Below are 17,492 nucleotides of genomic sequence, written 5' to 3'. Positions count from 1 at the left end.
TCAGACATACCCAAAAGAATTTGACGGATTGGTACATTTTATGTGTATATGCAAGAATAATAGGACATATCTCCGCAATTAATTAACCTATTATCATGAAACAAGTTCCAGATATTTTATCTTAATGTATATTATCGTAATAAAAGCGCAAAATGCAAAATAAATCAATATACTGTACTAATGCATAGGCCTATACAAAATTAACAAACAGGACCCACACTATGGCGCATCTACCTGCCCCGTCAACATGCGAGTGGGCTTAACACTGTGTATTTTAGTCCATAGTATTTTACGTTTAATTCATAAGTAACTCTTGTGTACACGTAACTTTTACTTAAATCAATTTGTTGTATTCTTTGTAGATTGTAAGTTCATTTATGTGTATGTATACTTTTTGCTGGTGGAGTGGAAGAGAAGGAGAGCTAAAATAAATTATTATTATTATTTTTTTTTCATCTGGACCCTCCAGGTTCAAACCCACGGACAGTATTACCCCAGATCACATGTAGATTGCTCATTCCTATGTTAAAATCGGTTGCACTTTGAAGAGAACAACCGCCAGGATCGCCACCCGTCCGCCGTAAAAGAACACGAGATGGCAGTACAGTCGCTAATGCAATTCAAATGGGAGGTATGACGTTACTCCCTATGTAATAACTAGATGGCAGCATAGTAAATCTTACAAAAGTTGTTACCGTCAAAGCCTATAACGCAGAGCAATCTGGGTATATATGATCTAGGGTATTACATCCCTCTGTAACACACTATGTTCTTCGGACTATATTTATTTATTTATTTATTTATTTATTTATTTCAACAATCTTTGTTCACGTTATGGCGGATTAGATGTGTTCCAGTTCTTAATCCGCCATTACTCTCTAAGCAAATATTACAAAAACTAATACATATTAAACCTACAAGTGCCCTCTGTTCACCATAATAATAGTAATAATAATAATAATAATAATAATAATAATAATAATTAGTATAGCTCTTGTATTTAAAACTCCTACTTCAACTTTTCACTTCTATACTCAATCTCTTAAAAATTATTCTGTTAACTTCATTGACTACTCTCCGTAGTTTCCTATCGTGTCCGACAACTCAACATTTATAATTCCATATTCGTTAGAGCTTTGACTTTCGCTTCCCATCTAATTTTAACTCCAAAAATAAATTTTTCTAATTTATGCAGATTGCTGGCCTTTAGGGGACCATTCATTTTTATAAGCTACTATAGCGTTTATTTCTAGAAATTTTTTATCCACCCAACAGTTTCTCAAATCATTCGTTGCCTGACACTTTAACGCAATATGCATTGCGTCTTCTACTAGTCCACACAAAAGATCTTCGGACTATATGTATTTTTATTGATGCAAATATCGTTACATTTGCATTGGAGATTATTTTTCTCACCACAACTGCAAATGCTTTGCAATGATGTCGTGTAATTAGAGAATGGGAAAAGTACCAACAATTAGTAGAAGCACCTGGCTTATTAATATTCTAATTCGACAGTGTGTCGCGTTTAACAAGCTGCAGGAGTATAAATAAACAGCAAGTTCTGCAGCAATCAACAGACTCCGAAGTTCTATTAACGTAGTAGCAGTGAATAGCTATGTTGCCATCAGTATTCTACGTGTGCTTCTTTTGGTATATTGGGGTCACCTGTGGCCAACAAGGTGTATCTTTTGTCTCTACGCCTGTGAAATTTTCCATCAATAGTCACCGCAATCTCACAGGACACTGGGTAACTCAGGTATGCAGCAAAGACTTGAAACTACATGAATTAATTTCACTGAGAAGTAATAAAAATAACGTTTACTTACATTCACAAATAATTTTGTTGTTTAGTCAACTGTCCGAAGACAGGTCTGAACCTCACAAGTGATACCAACAAGGTACCACTTATAAGGTAACTAGACCAGAATATATTGAGGTAGGGTGACCAATTCTCTCTCCATTGCCTAAAAATATGAAATTATATTCCCGATTTCTTAATGAATTAAATTCAATTTAATTAATTAATTAACCCTCTATATACCAAATAATTTTCTGAAGTCAAAAAATGTTTTCAAGCCTCTCTATTAGTTGATCGTGATTTAAATATCACGTACCAGTAAAATTAAGCCTTTTTATTAAATTTTATTTTACATAACACGGTTGTGACGTTCAGGTAACATTGGCCGACAATAGAGATTTAATACTGAATTTCAAGTAATATCATTATTAATTTTACTTACTTTAATATTTTATTTATATTCAAAATAAAACTAAATCATTTTTCTCTGAAAAATTGAATTAGATTTTAATGACTTAAATATATGTATTCGGCATTTTTTCTTCATAAGACTTTGCTTTTATTACGGCAGTACACAGCGATTTTACTTAAAGCTTTTAGAGGGATTTTGTCCTTATTGAATCAGTATCTAGCAGTCAATTCCACTGAAATTTAAACACTAACATCAGTTAACAAATTTTTAATTTCTTCTCAAGACTTGAAGAATAAAATATGCTTATCTTACCTAATTCACACTTGTGAAACCCTAAATTGATACTGAAATCTTCGTAAGATGTCACGTTTTGTGTTATATATACAGTCTACTTACTGAAAAATGTTTGTAACAACCCAGGAAAGCAAAGAGACTGAACTTTTGTAGTAAACGCACGATATTTTCTATTTAGTTTGAAAAATCAGGATTTTGTATACATAAAAATCATATTAGTATCAATTCTTTCGTTTAAATCTTCAAAGGAAGCTTAGCTATGATAGAACTACTACATTAATAACAAATCATCTACTAAAACTTTTAAATACGCTAATAAATTGCATAAAACCGCACTTCAGACCTAATGAAACGGAAAAAAATCAGATATTACATATTTTTTCCTCCTGAGAAATAGGATCGTCAATTTTTAAAACCAGCTGTAATTATCCATCATCGCTGGGTCTCATCTTTCTTGATAACGTTGCCTATTATGGTAATGTTTATTAATGGCAACAATCCAGCAGGAATGCATGAGGAAAATCTTTCTTGGAGCATAAAATTGCATGGGAAATTGCTAAGCATGGAACCGTAAACGCAAGCAGTATTAATTAAAAACTGCCTCATTAAAGTAGTACAAAGTGTAGGTCTCGAGAATATGCGAATTTTGGAAAAGATCACCATCATTATGTTGAATCATATATTACGATTTCTGGAAAGCTCTTTATTAAAACAATACTTTCTATTTTCATAAATTTAAGTTATTATTCCCGATTGTTTGCAATAAATAATCTACTTTTGTTTTCATTAAACATAGCAATGAGTTTGTACTATTTATTTACCAACCGCCACTCAGCAGTAACAAGGAGGGTTTGAGACAATCTAGAGCACGTGGTGATTGGGTAGGTGGGTTTGCTGCGATAACTGAACAACGGAAAAATGTATATATAACAGTGATAGGTATTTTTAATCTACTGCATCTTCATGATTTTGAAAATATTTCTCTCTTATCACAGGTTAAAGTGGAGCACGGTGCGAAAAGCAAGCAGACAGGCGCGTTGGATGTGGACATTGAACACACTACAAAGAAATACGAGACCAGCGAGACTATCCTCATTATAGCCACGATTACAGGTAGGCCTACTTTAAGCTTTCCATTTTAGATAACTTTTTGTTATACTATCAATGTCTAAGGAAGCACAGAAAAAAATTTAAAATGAAAATCTTTTCTGATAAGTGAGATAACATTACTAACTTCAATGGGATCTGTTCAAAATAGATATTTACAGCTTCAACATTTGGTAAGCTGCAATTTTTTTTTACTTTCACTTTACACTGCGGGTCAAAGAGAGAGAGAAGTGTTGGGAAATAATGGAAGTTACTTTTAAAAGTGGTTGCTATTCACAATCTTCACTGGTTTCCGAGTTACGGTCAGTAAAACAAAGAAATGTGTTCGCTTGGCCTAGTACTCAATACTCAACCTTTTGTCTGTGGGAAGTTCAGCTAAAAATTCTTTCCTGAGTCTTCTTCTTACTTCGGCCTGAATAATTTATCCATCTTGAACTGTTCTAAGTAGATGAATATCACCCACAGTTGTAAATATATTATAACACCGAATTAGACCTACGGTTAACTTCATTCACGTCCACGTTACCCTCCTCAGACAGCACGTCCACTATTGCAATAACGTGAGGTGAATGGCTCTGATTGGCTCTTTCATCAAAGACGTCAACATAGCGTTAACCGTTTAGCGTACCAATAGGGTACGAAAACTCTCAAAAACCTCCAATACTCTTAACAATCATCCTCTCCCTCGTTATCGTCTGCGGCCAGAAAAAACGCCGTCTAGTGTTGACTGTCCCGATAAATACTGTAAGCATTCTAATAGTCTCAATAACCAAAGCACAGTGATTCTGTTTGTCTTGTTCCAGCTCCTCCACAGAGACCAGGAAGAGACTATGAATTGGTCCAAGACTTCGGTTATTACAAGTTGCACACTGAACCCAGGAATTGGCACAACGCTCGTGAAAAATGTGTCAAAGAAGGAGGTCATATCGTTGTTATCAACTCCGAAAAGGAATTTGAAGCTATAAGGAAGATATGGGATCGTTACCCTACAATTACAGATGACTGGAGGAATACATACACTTTTGTTGGCGTCAGCGATTTAGAAACAACCAAAAAATTCATTACAATTTTTGGTAAGTGAAAATTATCCTTCATGTGTGAATTCCTTGATACACTGGTGTCAGAGTTAAAGAGGAGGTTAACACTTTAAGAAAAAGGTTTCTACTGCTGCTATTGAACCAAAGAGATCTATTGACGTTGCCTGGTCCATTTTTATAATTAATTCCGGAGGGCTCGGAGTGAAACACCTGCTAACTGAAGAGTTAAATTCCTCGCAGAAGGGAAACGACTTGCTTTCAGTGCATGTTTTCATATTGCTAAATAGGATAAAGATATGTCAACAGAGGGCGGCAGTGAACCTCCGGGTTCCTTAAAAGTCGGTAAGTAAGTAATATAGGAATTACCAGTACATAGCCTGTGAAAAATGCAGCATATTAAACATTTTAATATGTTTTAATTGTTTGAAAATTGAACGACTTTGACTCATTGTGAATTGGTATATAAATGTTATTCAGTGACTGGAGGAAAGTTAAATAATATAAATAGAAAAATATTCTAGTGAATAATTTTATCTTGGGATCCAACTCGTATGGTAAACTCAGTTTTGTGTTAAATATATGGTAATCCTACTTTAATATGACTGATTGAAAGTGCCGTAACTCTTCTCTTAATTTCGGACAACAAAATATTTTTATACAATAATAATAACAATAATAACTAACTTACGGCTTTTAAGGAACCCGGAGGTTCATTGCCGCCCTCACATAAGCCCGCTATTGGTCCCTATTCTGAGCAAGATTAATTCAGTCTTTACAATCAAATCCCACCTCCTTCAAATCCATTTTAATATTATCCTCCCATCTACGTCTCGGCCTCCCCAAAGGCCTTTTTCCCTCCGGTCTTCCAACTAACACTCTATATGCATTTCTGGATTCGCCCATACGTGCCTTGCCCATCTCAAACGTCTGAATTTAATGTTCCTAATTATGTCAGGTGAAGAATATAATCCGTTCAGTTCTACGTTGTGTAACTTTCTCCAATCTCCTGTAACTTCATCGCTCTTAGCCCCAAATATTTTCCTAAGAACCTTATTCTCAAACACCCTTAATCTCTGTTTCTCTCTCAAAGTGAGAGTCCAAGTTTCACAACCATACAGAGCAACCGGTAATATAACTGTTTTATAAATTCTAATTTTCAGTTTTTTGACAGCAGGCTGGAAGACAAAAGCTTCTCAACCGAATAGTAACAGGTATTTCTCATATTGATTCTACGTTTTATTTCCTCCTGAGTATCATTCATAATTGAGGCTAGCAAGTGCAAAACTCGCCTTATCCAAAATTTAAAAAAATGAGTTACATATGGGATGTTGTACTTCTTGCAGCTCTCTATCTACTGATATAGTCGGTTTGTGCAAATCTTGTCTAATTCCTCTTCCATAGAGCTCAGACAACTGCTATCAATTGCAAAACTGCCCATATCCATAACGGGTTTTCCTGTTTTCTGACAAATCACTTTACCTGGATAAGGCGAGTTTTGCACTTGATAGCCCCAATTGTTAGTGTTGCTCCAAGATAACTTATTTGGACTTTTTTAACCCCATCAAAAGATAAATTTCCAATTTGTATATTTCAATTTGGTACAATATGCTGGTCAGGAATAATAATAATAATAATAATAATAATAATAATAATAATAATTAACATAATAATATATTATGTGCTTATGTGCTACTGTGAAATTATACAGGCCTGATATAAGAAATGCGATATAAAGGTATCTCTAAAAGAAAGTACTTTTCTTATGTTGTTATGTCCGCTGCTGCTATTCTGAAACCTGCTCTTTGTCCTACACGACTTGATAGGCGCTTGCTCCCAACTTGCATACATGAGGTCTTACATTGAGTACCTTGAAGAGCTCGTTCCACACTAACTACTAACTACAGAGTGGTTATATTACATCTTAGTTTCCCCCACCCGTTTCTGCTGGCTCTTCTGTGAAAGCTAGTGAATTAGCCATTAGCTTTTTGGTGAAGAATGGGTAAAACGGAGAAAAATTTTCTCCGGGACCGGGACTCGAATCCGGGTTTTCCCTCTACGTACTGAATCTTTATCCACTAAGTCACACCGGATTCCAGTTCTGATGCCGGATTGAATCCCGCTCACTTTAAGTTCTACCTTCTCTGTTTCCCTTAGGTGGCCTACCCTCATGTACTTTATCACAAAATATGTGACAGTAGCACAATGTCCAACACACTATGTACAGAGGTGCACTCATTACGAGTGACTAAGTGGCCGGGATCCAACGGAATAAGCGCCGTCTTGAATCACACGGAAATATCACATGTACTTCGGTACATCATAATAATATGATACGCGTAAGTAATCACTTTGTGATTCAAGACGGGGTTATAATATAAAACAATAGGATAATGCACTTCAAACTAATAACATTTCTAGATGATGGATTTCAAAGAAGAAGACGGGGAGACCCTTGTGAACTGTAAAGAGTTAACTAGCTTAACATTTTGACAGCGATCATGCACATGAGCACATATGTATCCCTGTGAACTAATTTACAAATGCATATTTTTTAAAAACATCTTCATTTATTTCACTATGTTAAATATTTTATTCTTCAGTGATAACACATCACTTTCGAAAAATGTTAATGATTGTTACTGTCTATTGTAGGTGAACATATTAACGCGACTGGATACACCAACTGGAATCCGTCTCAGCCGAACTACGACGGTCACTGTGTGGTGGTGCAACGAAACGGTTTACTTCACGACACAAAATGTGACATCTTGTTTCCTTTCTTCTGCGAACAAGAGCTGTAATTCCTGTGCAGTGTTTGATGTGTTCTTTACTTAAATGTATTTACAGTACCAAATCCTTGTTAGCAGCTTGATTAATTTTTGGATCTTAACAATTGTTCATTTAATTAATATAGGGCCTATTAATCAGGTTATTATTTTGTAATTGATTATAAAATGTTTGGATTAAATTATAATTTCAGCAGATAATGAAAATGTACTTCTGTTATAATAACAAGATAAAAGAGCAGTACATGTAATTAAAATTGTTAAACCTGTATTTCGCTTTTCTCAATTGGCATTACTGAATAACATTCAATTTCTTTATTGCAGTAATCGATATTAATCTATTTCAACTTCACAATGTCTGAATAGGTTAAGTCAGTGATGTCAAAGCAAGCGCATTTTTCTGACCTCGACGTCGTGCGCGGTCATCAAGCGCTAGGTATGGAAGGAGGAAGGGTTGTGTATATGAATAAGCAGCCTGTTGGATTAAGAAAACAGTGGTGTGCAAACTTAAAACGGAACATGACATTTTATGTCGTTATTTTTATATGGCTTCTTTCTGTTTGATATTATCAATATTATCTGTAAAACAACAGTACTAACATCAATTTCTTAACATTGCTGTTGTATTTAAACGTTAATAACATAATAAAGAGTTAAGAAGGAATATTCACAGAAATTCCATAGTAGTAGTATAACTATAGCCTACTGTACTAAATGAAACACATCATTCATAAAGAAAGTGACATCCCAAAGAAAGAGATTGAGTATGATATGGTAGGTTGGAATTGATATTGATGGTATCTTTAGCTTCATAAAAGTAATCAGTAAACTAATCATAACAATATTATAGTACAAAGCAAATGTACCTAGATAGATGTTTTAACTGTAACTAATATTACATAACAAAACTCTAATCGTATTATGCTTTTAAGGTGATATTGGTGAGCAATTTTCTATCAGAAGAATGTTAAATTATTTTCTCGAAATCTGCTGAAGCTATAGAGCTGAAGTTTTTACAACATATGGGCACGTATTTTTTATTTATGATGTAACAGTAGTTGCTTTGTTAATTCATTTCCTTACAAACATTTTCCATGCGAACATTTTCAAAATTTGTAATACAATGTCTTCAGTAATACGTATTTACGGTATATTATATTTACGAAAACATTGTTTCAGTACCTGTAAGGCTACTAAATAAATAGGCCTATATCTGAAAATTTCATTTTTCTATAAAACAAGTTGAGAAATTATTCCTCTTGAATAAAAGAGCAAACTTTTGAAAAATAAGCATTAAATTAAAACTTACATTCTTATAATGCACTTACACTTCTCAGACAAATTTAAAAATTAACATGGATACAGTTTTAATAAGTTCTCTTCCCTTTATCTATTGAATCAGTGCTGGCCATCCCTGTATATAGCTCGACCAAGCGACATATACTACCTCTTTCGTCTGTCTCTTTCCTTTTCGCTGCAAAGCGCTCAAACTCTCCTGAGCTCTAAAGCGCGCGCTTGCGCCTATGGGCATCTTTTGACATGACTGGGCTAAGTATTCATAAATATACAATTGTTAACATTTTATTAGCGAATTTTGGGAATATATTATTTACATTTTTATTTTATTCACGAAATAGTCCTAACAGATGTCACTCAAGTTCTGAGATTTCCCAGCTAAATTCAGTCGCTTCGCTCATGGATTTATCAGGAAATTTCACACCTCTTGTGACATTACTATAGATATTTTTTTCTAGAAGAGTAGTATTGTAGAAGAAGGTCTTAATTGTTATTTTTAAATTATAATTAAACCTTTTTCGAGCGGTCCATACCTGTAGAGTAACACTTAGCGCGTCTCGCCGCGAAATCAGGTGGCCCGTAATCGGTCGGGGCAAGTTACTTGATTGTGTTTTTTTCTGGGGTTTTCCCTCAACCCAATATGAGTAAATTCTGGGTAACTATCGGTGCTGGACTCTGGATTCATTTTACCAGCATTATCACCTTCATCTCATTCAGACGCTAAATAAACCAAGATATTGATAAAGCGTCGAAAAAATAACCTACTAAAAAAAACCTTTCCAAGCAGTCACAGAAGGAATAAAATTACATCATATCTTCTTGGAAGTACTTTAGATATGTGATGTTAAAGAATTGATTTTGTGTCGATATTTGATATTGAGGTGTGAAGCGCTGACACTATATTACTAATTCATTAGAACCTTTAATAAATTCAAAATACGAAGTTTGTATCAACTTTATTTCTTCCTTTTCTTAAAGCAACCACATCCTTAAATAAAAAATTCCCTTTAAACTTTATAACCTTTAGTTAAACAACCTCATAATATTTTAAACTATTAAAACATCCTAATTATGCCAAATTACATCTTTTTGAACAAATTTTGAAAAGAATTGACAACAATATCTTTGGCTTTAAGCAGTAACTGTAAAATTAGAATTCAGTCTTTCAGGATTTCCTTTAACTCATATCTCAAGACAATTTGAGCCGTTCAGAGCAAAACTGGTGTAAGTCAAAATTGGGTAATGAAGTTTAAAGTAAAAATTCTGTAAAATACAACGCAAAGTAGCAATTAATATGGCCTTCTTGCTAACCACTGACTACTAATAGCTTAAATAAATTGAATATTAATTGCTACTTTGCGCTGTATTTTACAGAATGTTTACTTTAGCCCTCATTACCCATTTTTGACTTGCACCACTTCTGCTCTGAACGGCTCAATTAGCACATGATCCTTAATACTCTATCAATCAAATCATAATCTATACGAACCATTACAGCAGCGATGTCGGACAGGGACTAAACGGAGCGGAGCGCTCCTCTAGACTGGTTGCGTGCCCCGGTGTTTCCACAGACATAAGCAAGTTCAAGCTCCGATCTAGCTTTGGAGCTTACAACTCTGACACTACTGCATTACAGCATACAGGCCTCCGATGTAGCTTCATTCCAGCCTAGCAAAATCCTGTATACAATCACCAATCTCCAACCATTGGTTGAATATCTTGTTATCAAGCAATATCAAAGCCCCTTTAAATCTGAGCTGACGGCTCCGACCGTCCTTTCAACTTCCCTTTCGCCCCGCCACCAACATCCAGTTGGGGGCGAAAGGCGATCGACGCATCCGCATATAAACAAGAAAACGTCAGAATTTGCTACATCGAAAGCATTTTCTGAACACATATATTCAAAGATCATAAAGAAACACTAGTGATACAGATGATGACATTCTGCCGGATTACAAAAGAAACCACTCAAACATGCCGTTATAGGTGTTCAGTTGTTTGTTTTCTCTGTAAAGATTTAAAATGACACGTTGGGCCCTTCTTTGAATAACCGTTTCAATTCTTAGAAGCGTTGCGTGAAAGAAAGAGGGAGCATTAGTTTATAGATTTCATATACATATTATTAAATACACTATTAGAATAAGCCTGCACTGTTCGAAATTTTCTTGGGAAATAAGAGGATTGTTTAATAATATCTCGGTTCTTTATTTATTAACGTGACACGGTAGGTTATAGGCCTGCGTGAGACAGGAATTTCGAACTATTAACACAATTTCTCTCAAATTCCCTCTGTTCAGCCTTCTAAACAGCAGGGGACGTAGGATAACTCAGGTCAGTAAACAGCAACTGACAACTGACATACGACCGAGCGTCGCACAAGTCTCATTAATCTCTTGACACAGGTGCAACTTGGACATGGGCTGGATGCAAGGACTCCGGACCCCGGGAAATGCACATTGATCATGCCATAGCCAATTCCGAGGACAGCGAGCCCGTCCAGTTGATCGCAGGAGTGGATCTTATTCTTTTGGGTGAAGTTCGACATCACCGTACATGAGAAGAAAATATAAGGAACGAATATCCTATGTGATGAAAATTTACTCAATATAATTAATGGTAGCTTTTGGATTTCAGTTTCATGGCCGAGGGTGATCGTTTCTAAAAGACTATAAAATATTTCTCCGAGAGGGAAACAAAGATGGGAGGTCCTGTGATTGAAGAAGGGTTCCAGGACAAATTGCCCACATGAAAGTTCGGAGCTGAAAAACTTCTGTAATTGAAAGAGCAAATGAAGAGTCCACTGCAAGAATGATGGATGTCACTTTCTTGTCGAAAATGAACTAAGACTGTCAATGCATAGCTTAAGACATATAGAATTACTACAGAGAGTTATATGGCATTAACAGTGATAGTCATTGTCCAGTAATGATCGGAAAATCACAGTTAAGCTTTGAGCGCTAAGCATTTCAAACTTTCAACTGCTTCTCCTGCAAAATGTATTCCAAATGACATCTATCATTCTTGCAGTGGACTCTTCAAATATAATAAACCTAAAGTAACTATCCTCATATCTTAAACTTAGATATTAGGGGCCGTATTCATAGACATTCTTAGCGCGGTCTTCCGGTGGATGGTCAGCGAACTAACGTTTTTCGTATTCATAAACCAGTGTTAGCGATATGATATAATATGAATCCTGTACAAGTAACCAGTCGATAGCCGGGGCTAGTTTAGCACGATTGTAGCCCGGGCTAGCGAAATGTCTATGAATAGCACCCTAATTTAATAAACCCATACAATATATAATAATTTCTTTTATTATTTGTTTAACAGGTTTTTTTACGACCCTGTTTCAACATCTAGAAATGCATATAGAGTGCCAGTTGGGAAGCCGGAGGAAAAAAGATTTTTGGGGAGGCTGAAACGTATCATTGGGGAGCCTGAAACTTAGATGGGAGGATAATTTTATAATGGATTTGAAGGAAGTGAGATATGATGATAGAGACTGCAGAGGATAGGGATCGATGGCGGGCTTATGTGAGGGCAGCAATGAACATCCGGGTTCCTTAAAACCCATTAGTAAGTAAGTAAACATCAACATCTCCGGTTATTTAGCGTCTGAATGAGATGAAGGAGAAATGCCGGTGAAATGAATCCGGGGTCTAGCACCGAAAGTTACCCAACATTTGCTCAAATTAAGTTGAGGGAAAACCTCTGAAATACCTCAACCAAGTAACTTGCCCCGACCGCGATTTCAATCCGGGCCACCTGGTTTCGCGGCCAGATGCACTAACCGTTACTCCACAGGTGTAACGGTTTAAAAGTTAAATAATAATAATAATAATAATAATAATACAATAATAATAATAATAATAATAATAATAATAATAATAATAATAATAATAATAATAATAAGCAGATATATAGTATGTGCGCAAGTGCATGAGAGAACATTTTGGATCTTTTATGTACCACATTTTTACAGCTCGCACCCCATTTTTAAATCTCGCACCCCATCCGCACCCCCCTTGCTCTGATCCTGGCAACGTCACTGATTATTATTATTTATTATTATTATTATTATTATTATTATTATTATTATTATTATTATTATTATTATTATTATATCACTAACTAATAAATAACTGATAATAGTCATCAAAAGATTAAAAAAATTAAAATGGAGATATAGCGTAGTCTAGTGATTATTTTTTCCTTCAAGGAAAGATGTAGGCCTATATATTCTGGTACGTATATAAGAATATAGTAACACTTGATGATAAATAATAATAATAATAATAATAATAATAATAATAATAATAATAATACCTGTTATGCCTGTATATTCAGCATAATGCCATATAATCTAGGTTCTATATACTACCTACTACTAATTGAACCGTTGAGCAAAGCAAAATTTTCTTCGACAGAACAGCGAATAAATTCCTCTTCCCATTCTGTACGAAACCTTTCTGTTCCTGCTAGAGACAGAAAGTTTGTAGAGCGACATGGTACCGACACTGCTTACCTCAGTACGTGAGCGAGACAGAGAGCAATGTACAGGAAACTCCCCTTACCAGTATGAATGACTTTGATTACACGATGTAATCACGATACCCAGTTTGGTCACCGCTGGTCTCTCCAACGGTCATCAGCACGGTGCACCCTCGGGCTAGCATCTCTTACCCGCGGGTAAGAGATGCACTAGGGTGCATCCGTAGCCTTGACGAGTATGCTTTCTCCCTCTCCCTTCTGAACGACGGTGCATATTTCGATTCAGCGAGTGTTGACGATAACTGATCTACACCATTCCCTTTACCTTTTCATGTAGGCCTCACCGCGATCCCTCAATTCCGATCCCATGAGCTATCATGAACCCAAGAGAGAGCCCACGGTAGGTAACACTACCACCAGCAACAAATTACCATATATATTTGGGGTGCAAGTTCGGCGGCGGTTCGCAGCCGACTCTACTTCGGAGCAAACCCGAAATAAAGGAAAGAAACGGAGATGGTAATGAAAGAGGGGAAGTGTAATATTATGATAGCGAAATGAGTCCAAAGTCCAACGCCGAAAGTTATCTAGCAATTCTGCTTTAACTGGTTGAGGGAAAACATCGGAAAAAATCCTTAGCCAGGTAACTTGTCCCAACAAGGATTTGAACCTGGGGCCGCTCGTTTCACGTTCAGACATGCTAACCGTTACCCAACAGCGGTGGAAGATCATTTATTGGTCTTGTGAGTTTAAACGTTTTAGTGGCTCCAACTAATAGTAAATTATCTCTTTCTTCTCATGATTTATTTTTCTTGACAATAGCCTACAATTAATTAAAACGATTTCCGACAAGTTTTCAAATATTTTGCTTTATTACATGTGTATATTTTCACCAAAACTTACAATATATAAGTAAGTTTATATTTAAGTGTAAACTAAATAATCATTTAACCTATACAGGGTGATTCACGAAGATTTACTGTCCTTTAAGGAGCTTATTTCCGAAGACATTCTCAAAAAAAAAAAGTCATATAAACATGAGTCCTAATCTCAATATTTACAGTGTTACGTTTCGTTATTGGAACGCATTGCTGTGAACGCGTGATCTTGGTCAGCGTGCAGTCACCAGCCAGCGCGAGCGCTACGGAAATCAAAGATGGCTGTATACAGTTACGTAGAGCGACGAGTGCCGTTCACAAGCGTGCGGCCAAGTGTACTCAAACGGACGGCGACATTTTTTAAAATGTGTTCTAAACTCTCCATACTGTAAATTAGGATGCACAATTGAACTGCGAATAATTAAGTCGGTGGAAGTGGTGTGATTTGTAATAATGTTGTGATAAGTGCGTAAAAATAATGTAATATTCTAGTTAAAAATGGAATAAAAGATGTCTGTACGAAACAACTAAGGAGTTCACAGAACATTTTTAGCATCATAATACTTGCCAATTAAAGAAATTACTCATACTTCTGAATGGTTCATTCTCTATTTGTATTGCAGATTTATTTCAACTCAACAATAATAATTCCTTTCTACAATTCACCTTAAACGCTCTCGTCAACAATAGGATTTTCACTCAACACAGTATTCGTTATAGCACTCCACTGACGACAATGACAATTTACTTGGACTATTACAAACAACAATGAACTGTTAATCTTAACTGATATTTACAAAGCACTATTTACAAATCAGAACTGTCAGTTCTCAGTTCACAGTTCTTCTAGCTCAGTCACTCGAGTTCACAGTATCTCGAACCACAGACCTTCAGAGGCAGTCCACTGTACTCGAACTCAGGTCCCTCCAGCTGCGGTCCACTGCACTCGAACTCAGGTCCCTCCAACTGCGGTCCACTGCACTCGAACTCAGGCCTTCGGATGCTGACACAGTTGCGGACGCACACTCGAGTCGAACTCCGGTACACAAGACTGGCTGGCTTGCTCTGTTCACTGGCTTACTGACTGAACTAATCATGAATCACACACACTGTCTGAGTTCCCTCGCGCTTCTTCTTTTATAACCACAGCGACGTAGCCTGGAAAGTTCGAGTTATTTCGACGCGTGTGTCCATTCTCGAATCATCTCGCACGCTGCTGCTCTTCGGACGGACTTCTCTAGAAGATTCGGGAGGGTCCGTCCCTCCTTCACTCCGCAAGTAGCAGCTGCGCGCGCACTCTCCCCTCGTCGCGTTGACGTAATACACCCCCTCTGCCCTTCAGCATGCAGATGCTCCCCGTACCAGCGTTTCGTCTGCCGCGCGTCCTGTCGTACGCGTGTTCGAACCTCGTTGCAGCTGTCACAGTATTATTCTTTTACCTTCAAACTAAAGAAAAAACGTATTTTACAAACAAATTTAAATTAGTGTAACTCTGAAAATATTGAGAATAGGAACTATGTTTATATAACATTTTTGATCAAAATGTCTTCAGAAATAAGCTCCATAAAGGACGGTAAATCCTCGTGAATCACCCTGTATAAACAGCTGACCTTCTGATACCGTCTAACTACTTCAGTTCATTGGTTCCAGTGCAATGCTCAAATATTTAATGAACTGCGGAATATTCAAAATATCACTGCAAAATAATTTATGAATTGCAATATAGCCACCAGCAAAATATCTATAATTGAACATTATGAAAATGTGACTTTTCAGGGCGATTAGAAGCACAAATGAAACGAATATTTAACCACAAATTCATATTAAAATAGAAACTAGCTTCCATTGTGCTATTTTAATATGTTGGATATAATTTATGTACGCATTACAAAAGCGTTGAAGAGTTAGATTACATGCAGTGTTCACACGTACAGATATGCGTGCACAGATCCCGTTATCCGCATTCACATACACAATGGAACAAGAACGAGTGCACGCATACGCATACAAAAAAACAGCTTACTATGCATGATATAGACGTATGCATTGAATTTAATGGACAGGTGGAAGTGTAGATAAATTATTTAATGAATTAAATAATAAGTTACTGAATTAATTCATTAATTAACCAATTATATGTACAATAATATAATTTAAAAAGAACAAATTCCAAAGTTACTGCTGAATAACGTTACATAATGTGTGTGTGTGTGTGTGTGTGTGTGTGTGTGTGTATATATGTTACTGTAAATGTACGAAGACCGGTAAATCTTAGAATTTACCGGTATAACCTAACATTTACCGTTATAGTGCGGTAAAACCCCGAAATATCTTGTTAGATGCATACATTTTGAACTTTTACCAAGAAACGTTGGTAAATTTCAGGAGGCGAGCTGGTAAAAGCTAGATCGAAGAATCCAGAACGAAGAATCTCGCCTTCGTTGTGCAGATTCAGACATGTTTGCAGGGGTGAAGCGGTTCCGAGAGGCTGCCAAAGAAAGTCTTTAAATGCAAGCGAAGAAAATTAAAGCAGCCACTTGTAATAAAATTCAAAAAGTTTTAGTCGGATAGAATGTGAGAATCAAAGTACCGGATGCAAAAATTTACGCAAAATCGATAATAACAGTGATCGTAAATATTTAAGACGAGTTTTATCAACTTGGTACCAAAGCTGGCAAACTGAAGTCATTGTACTCTAGGAACCAATTTATATTGTGTACAGAAAATTTTATCAGCATTGAAGAATTAGAAAAAGAAGGAATTAGTGTACGGGAAGTGATTGGTCAATTATCTTTCGTTGGAGGACAAGGGTTCAAAAAGTGTAAATGTTTAAAAAGTGTTCAACAAAAAAGTGCTTCATAATGTTTGTTTTACTTTATTTGTGGACCTAGACACTTTGAGGAGATGTAAAGGCATTGCTAATTTTTATATGAAATACTATAACAGACAGTGGTTAAAATTATAATATTTTTCACTATTTTAATATAGAATATTGTTTATTATACTCACATTAGAATGTATGAATATTTAAATAACTTAAATTAAAAATAAATACAAATTATTTCAGTGATTTATGAGGTGATTTTTACTTATGTTTTTAAATAGATCCTAAAACAACAATAAAAGATGAAATGGAAATAGATATGTAGATGTGCGAAGAACGGCAAATCTTAGTAAAGATACTTTTTTCTTCTTTAATACGATTTTACCACAGCTGATCGGTAACTCCTGAGATTTACCAACATCTCTTGGTAAAAGTTCAAAATGTATACATCTAATAAGATATTTCGAGGTTTTACCGCACTGTAATGGTAAATGTTAGGTTATACCGGTAAATTCTAAGATTTACCGGTTTTCGTACATTTACAGTAACATATATATATATAT

The 17,492-nt window shown here is 35.8% G+C and overlaps 1 protein-coding gene across 1 annotated transcript; it reads left to right on the top strand.

Moving 5' to 3' along the window:
- Positions 1-1,591: 1,591 nt before the first annotated feature.
- Positions 1,592-9,661, top strand: LOC138709084 (hemolymph lipopolysaccharide-binding protein-like). Its single transcript, XM_069839597.1, has 4 exons — positions 1,592-1,759; positions 3,503-3,620; positions 4,418-4,687; positions 7,304-9,661. Exons 1-4 carry the CDS (start codon positions 1,619-1,621, stop codon positions 7,450-7,452), a joined length of 678 nt encoding a protein of 225 aa, XP_069695698.1. The 5' UTR covers positions 1,592-1,618; the 3' UTR covers positions 7,453-9,661.
- The last annotated feature ends 7,831 nt before the right edge of the window (positions 9,662-17,492 follow it).

This window comes from Periplaneta americana, chromosome 11 (genome assembly GCF_040183065.1).
Source record: "Periplaneta americana isolate PAMFEO1 chromosome 11, P.americana_PAMFEO1_priV1, whole genome shotgun sequence".
In the NCBI taxonomy this organism is placed as follows: Eukaryota; Metazoa; Arthropoda; class Insecta; order Blattodea; family Blattidae; genus Periplaneta; species Periplaneta americana.
The sequence above is the reverse complement of the archived record's forward strand: the minus strand, read 5'-3'. Positions and strand labels throughout refer to the sequence as shown.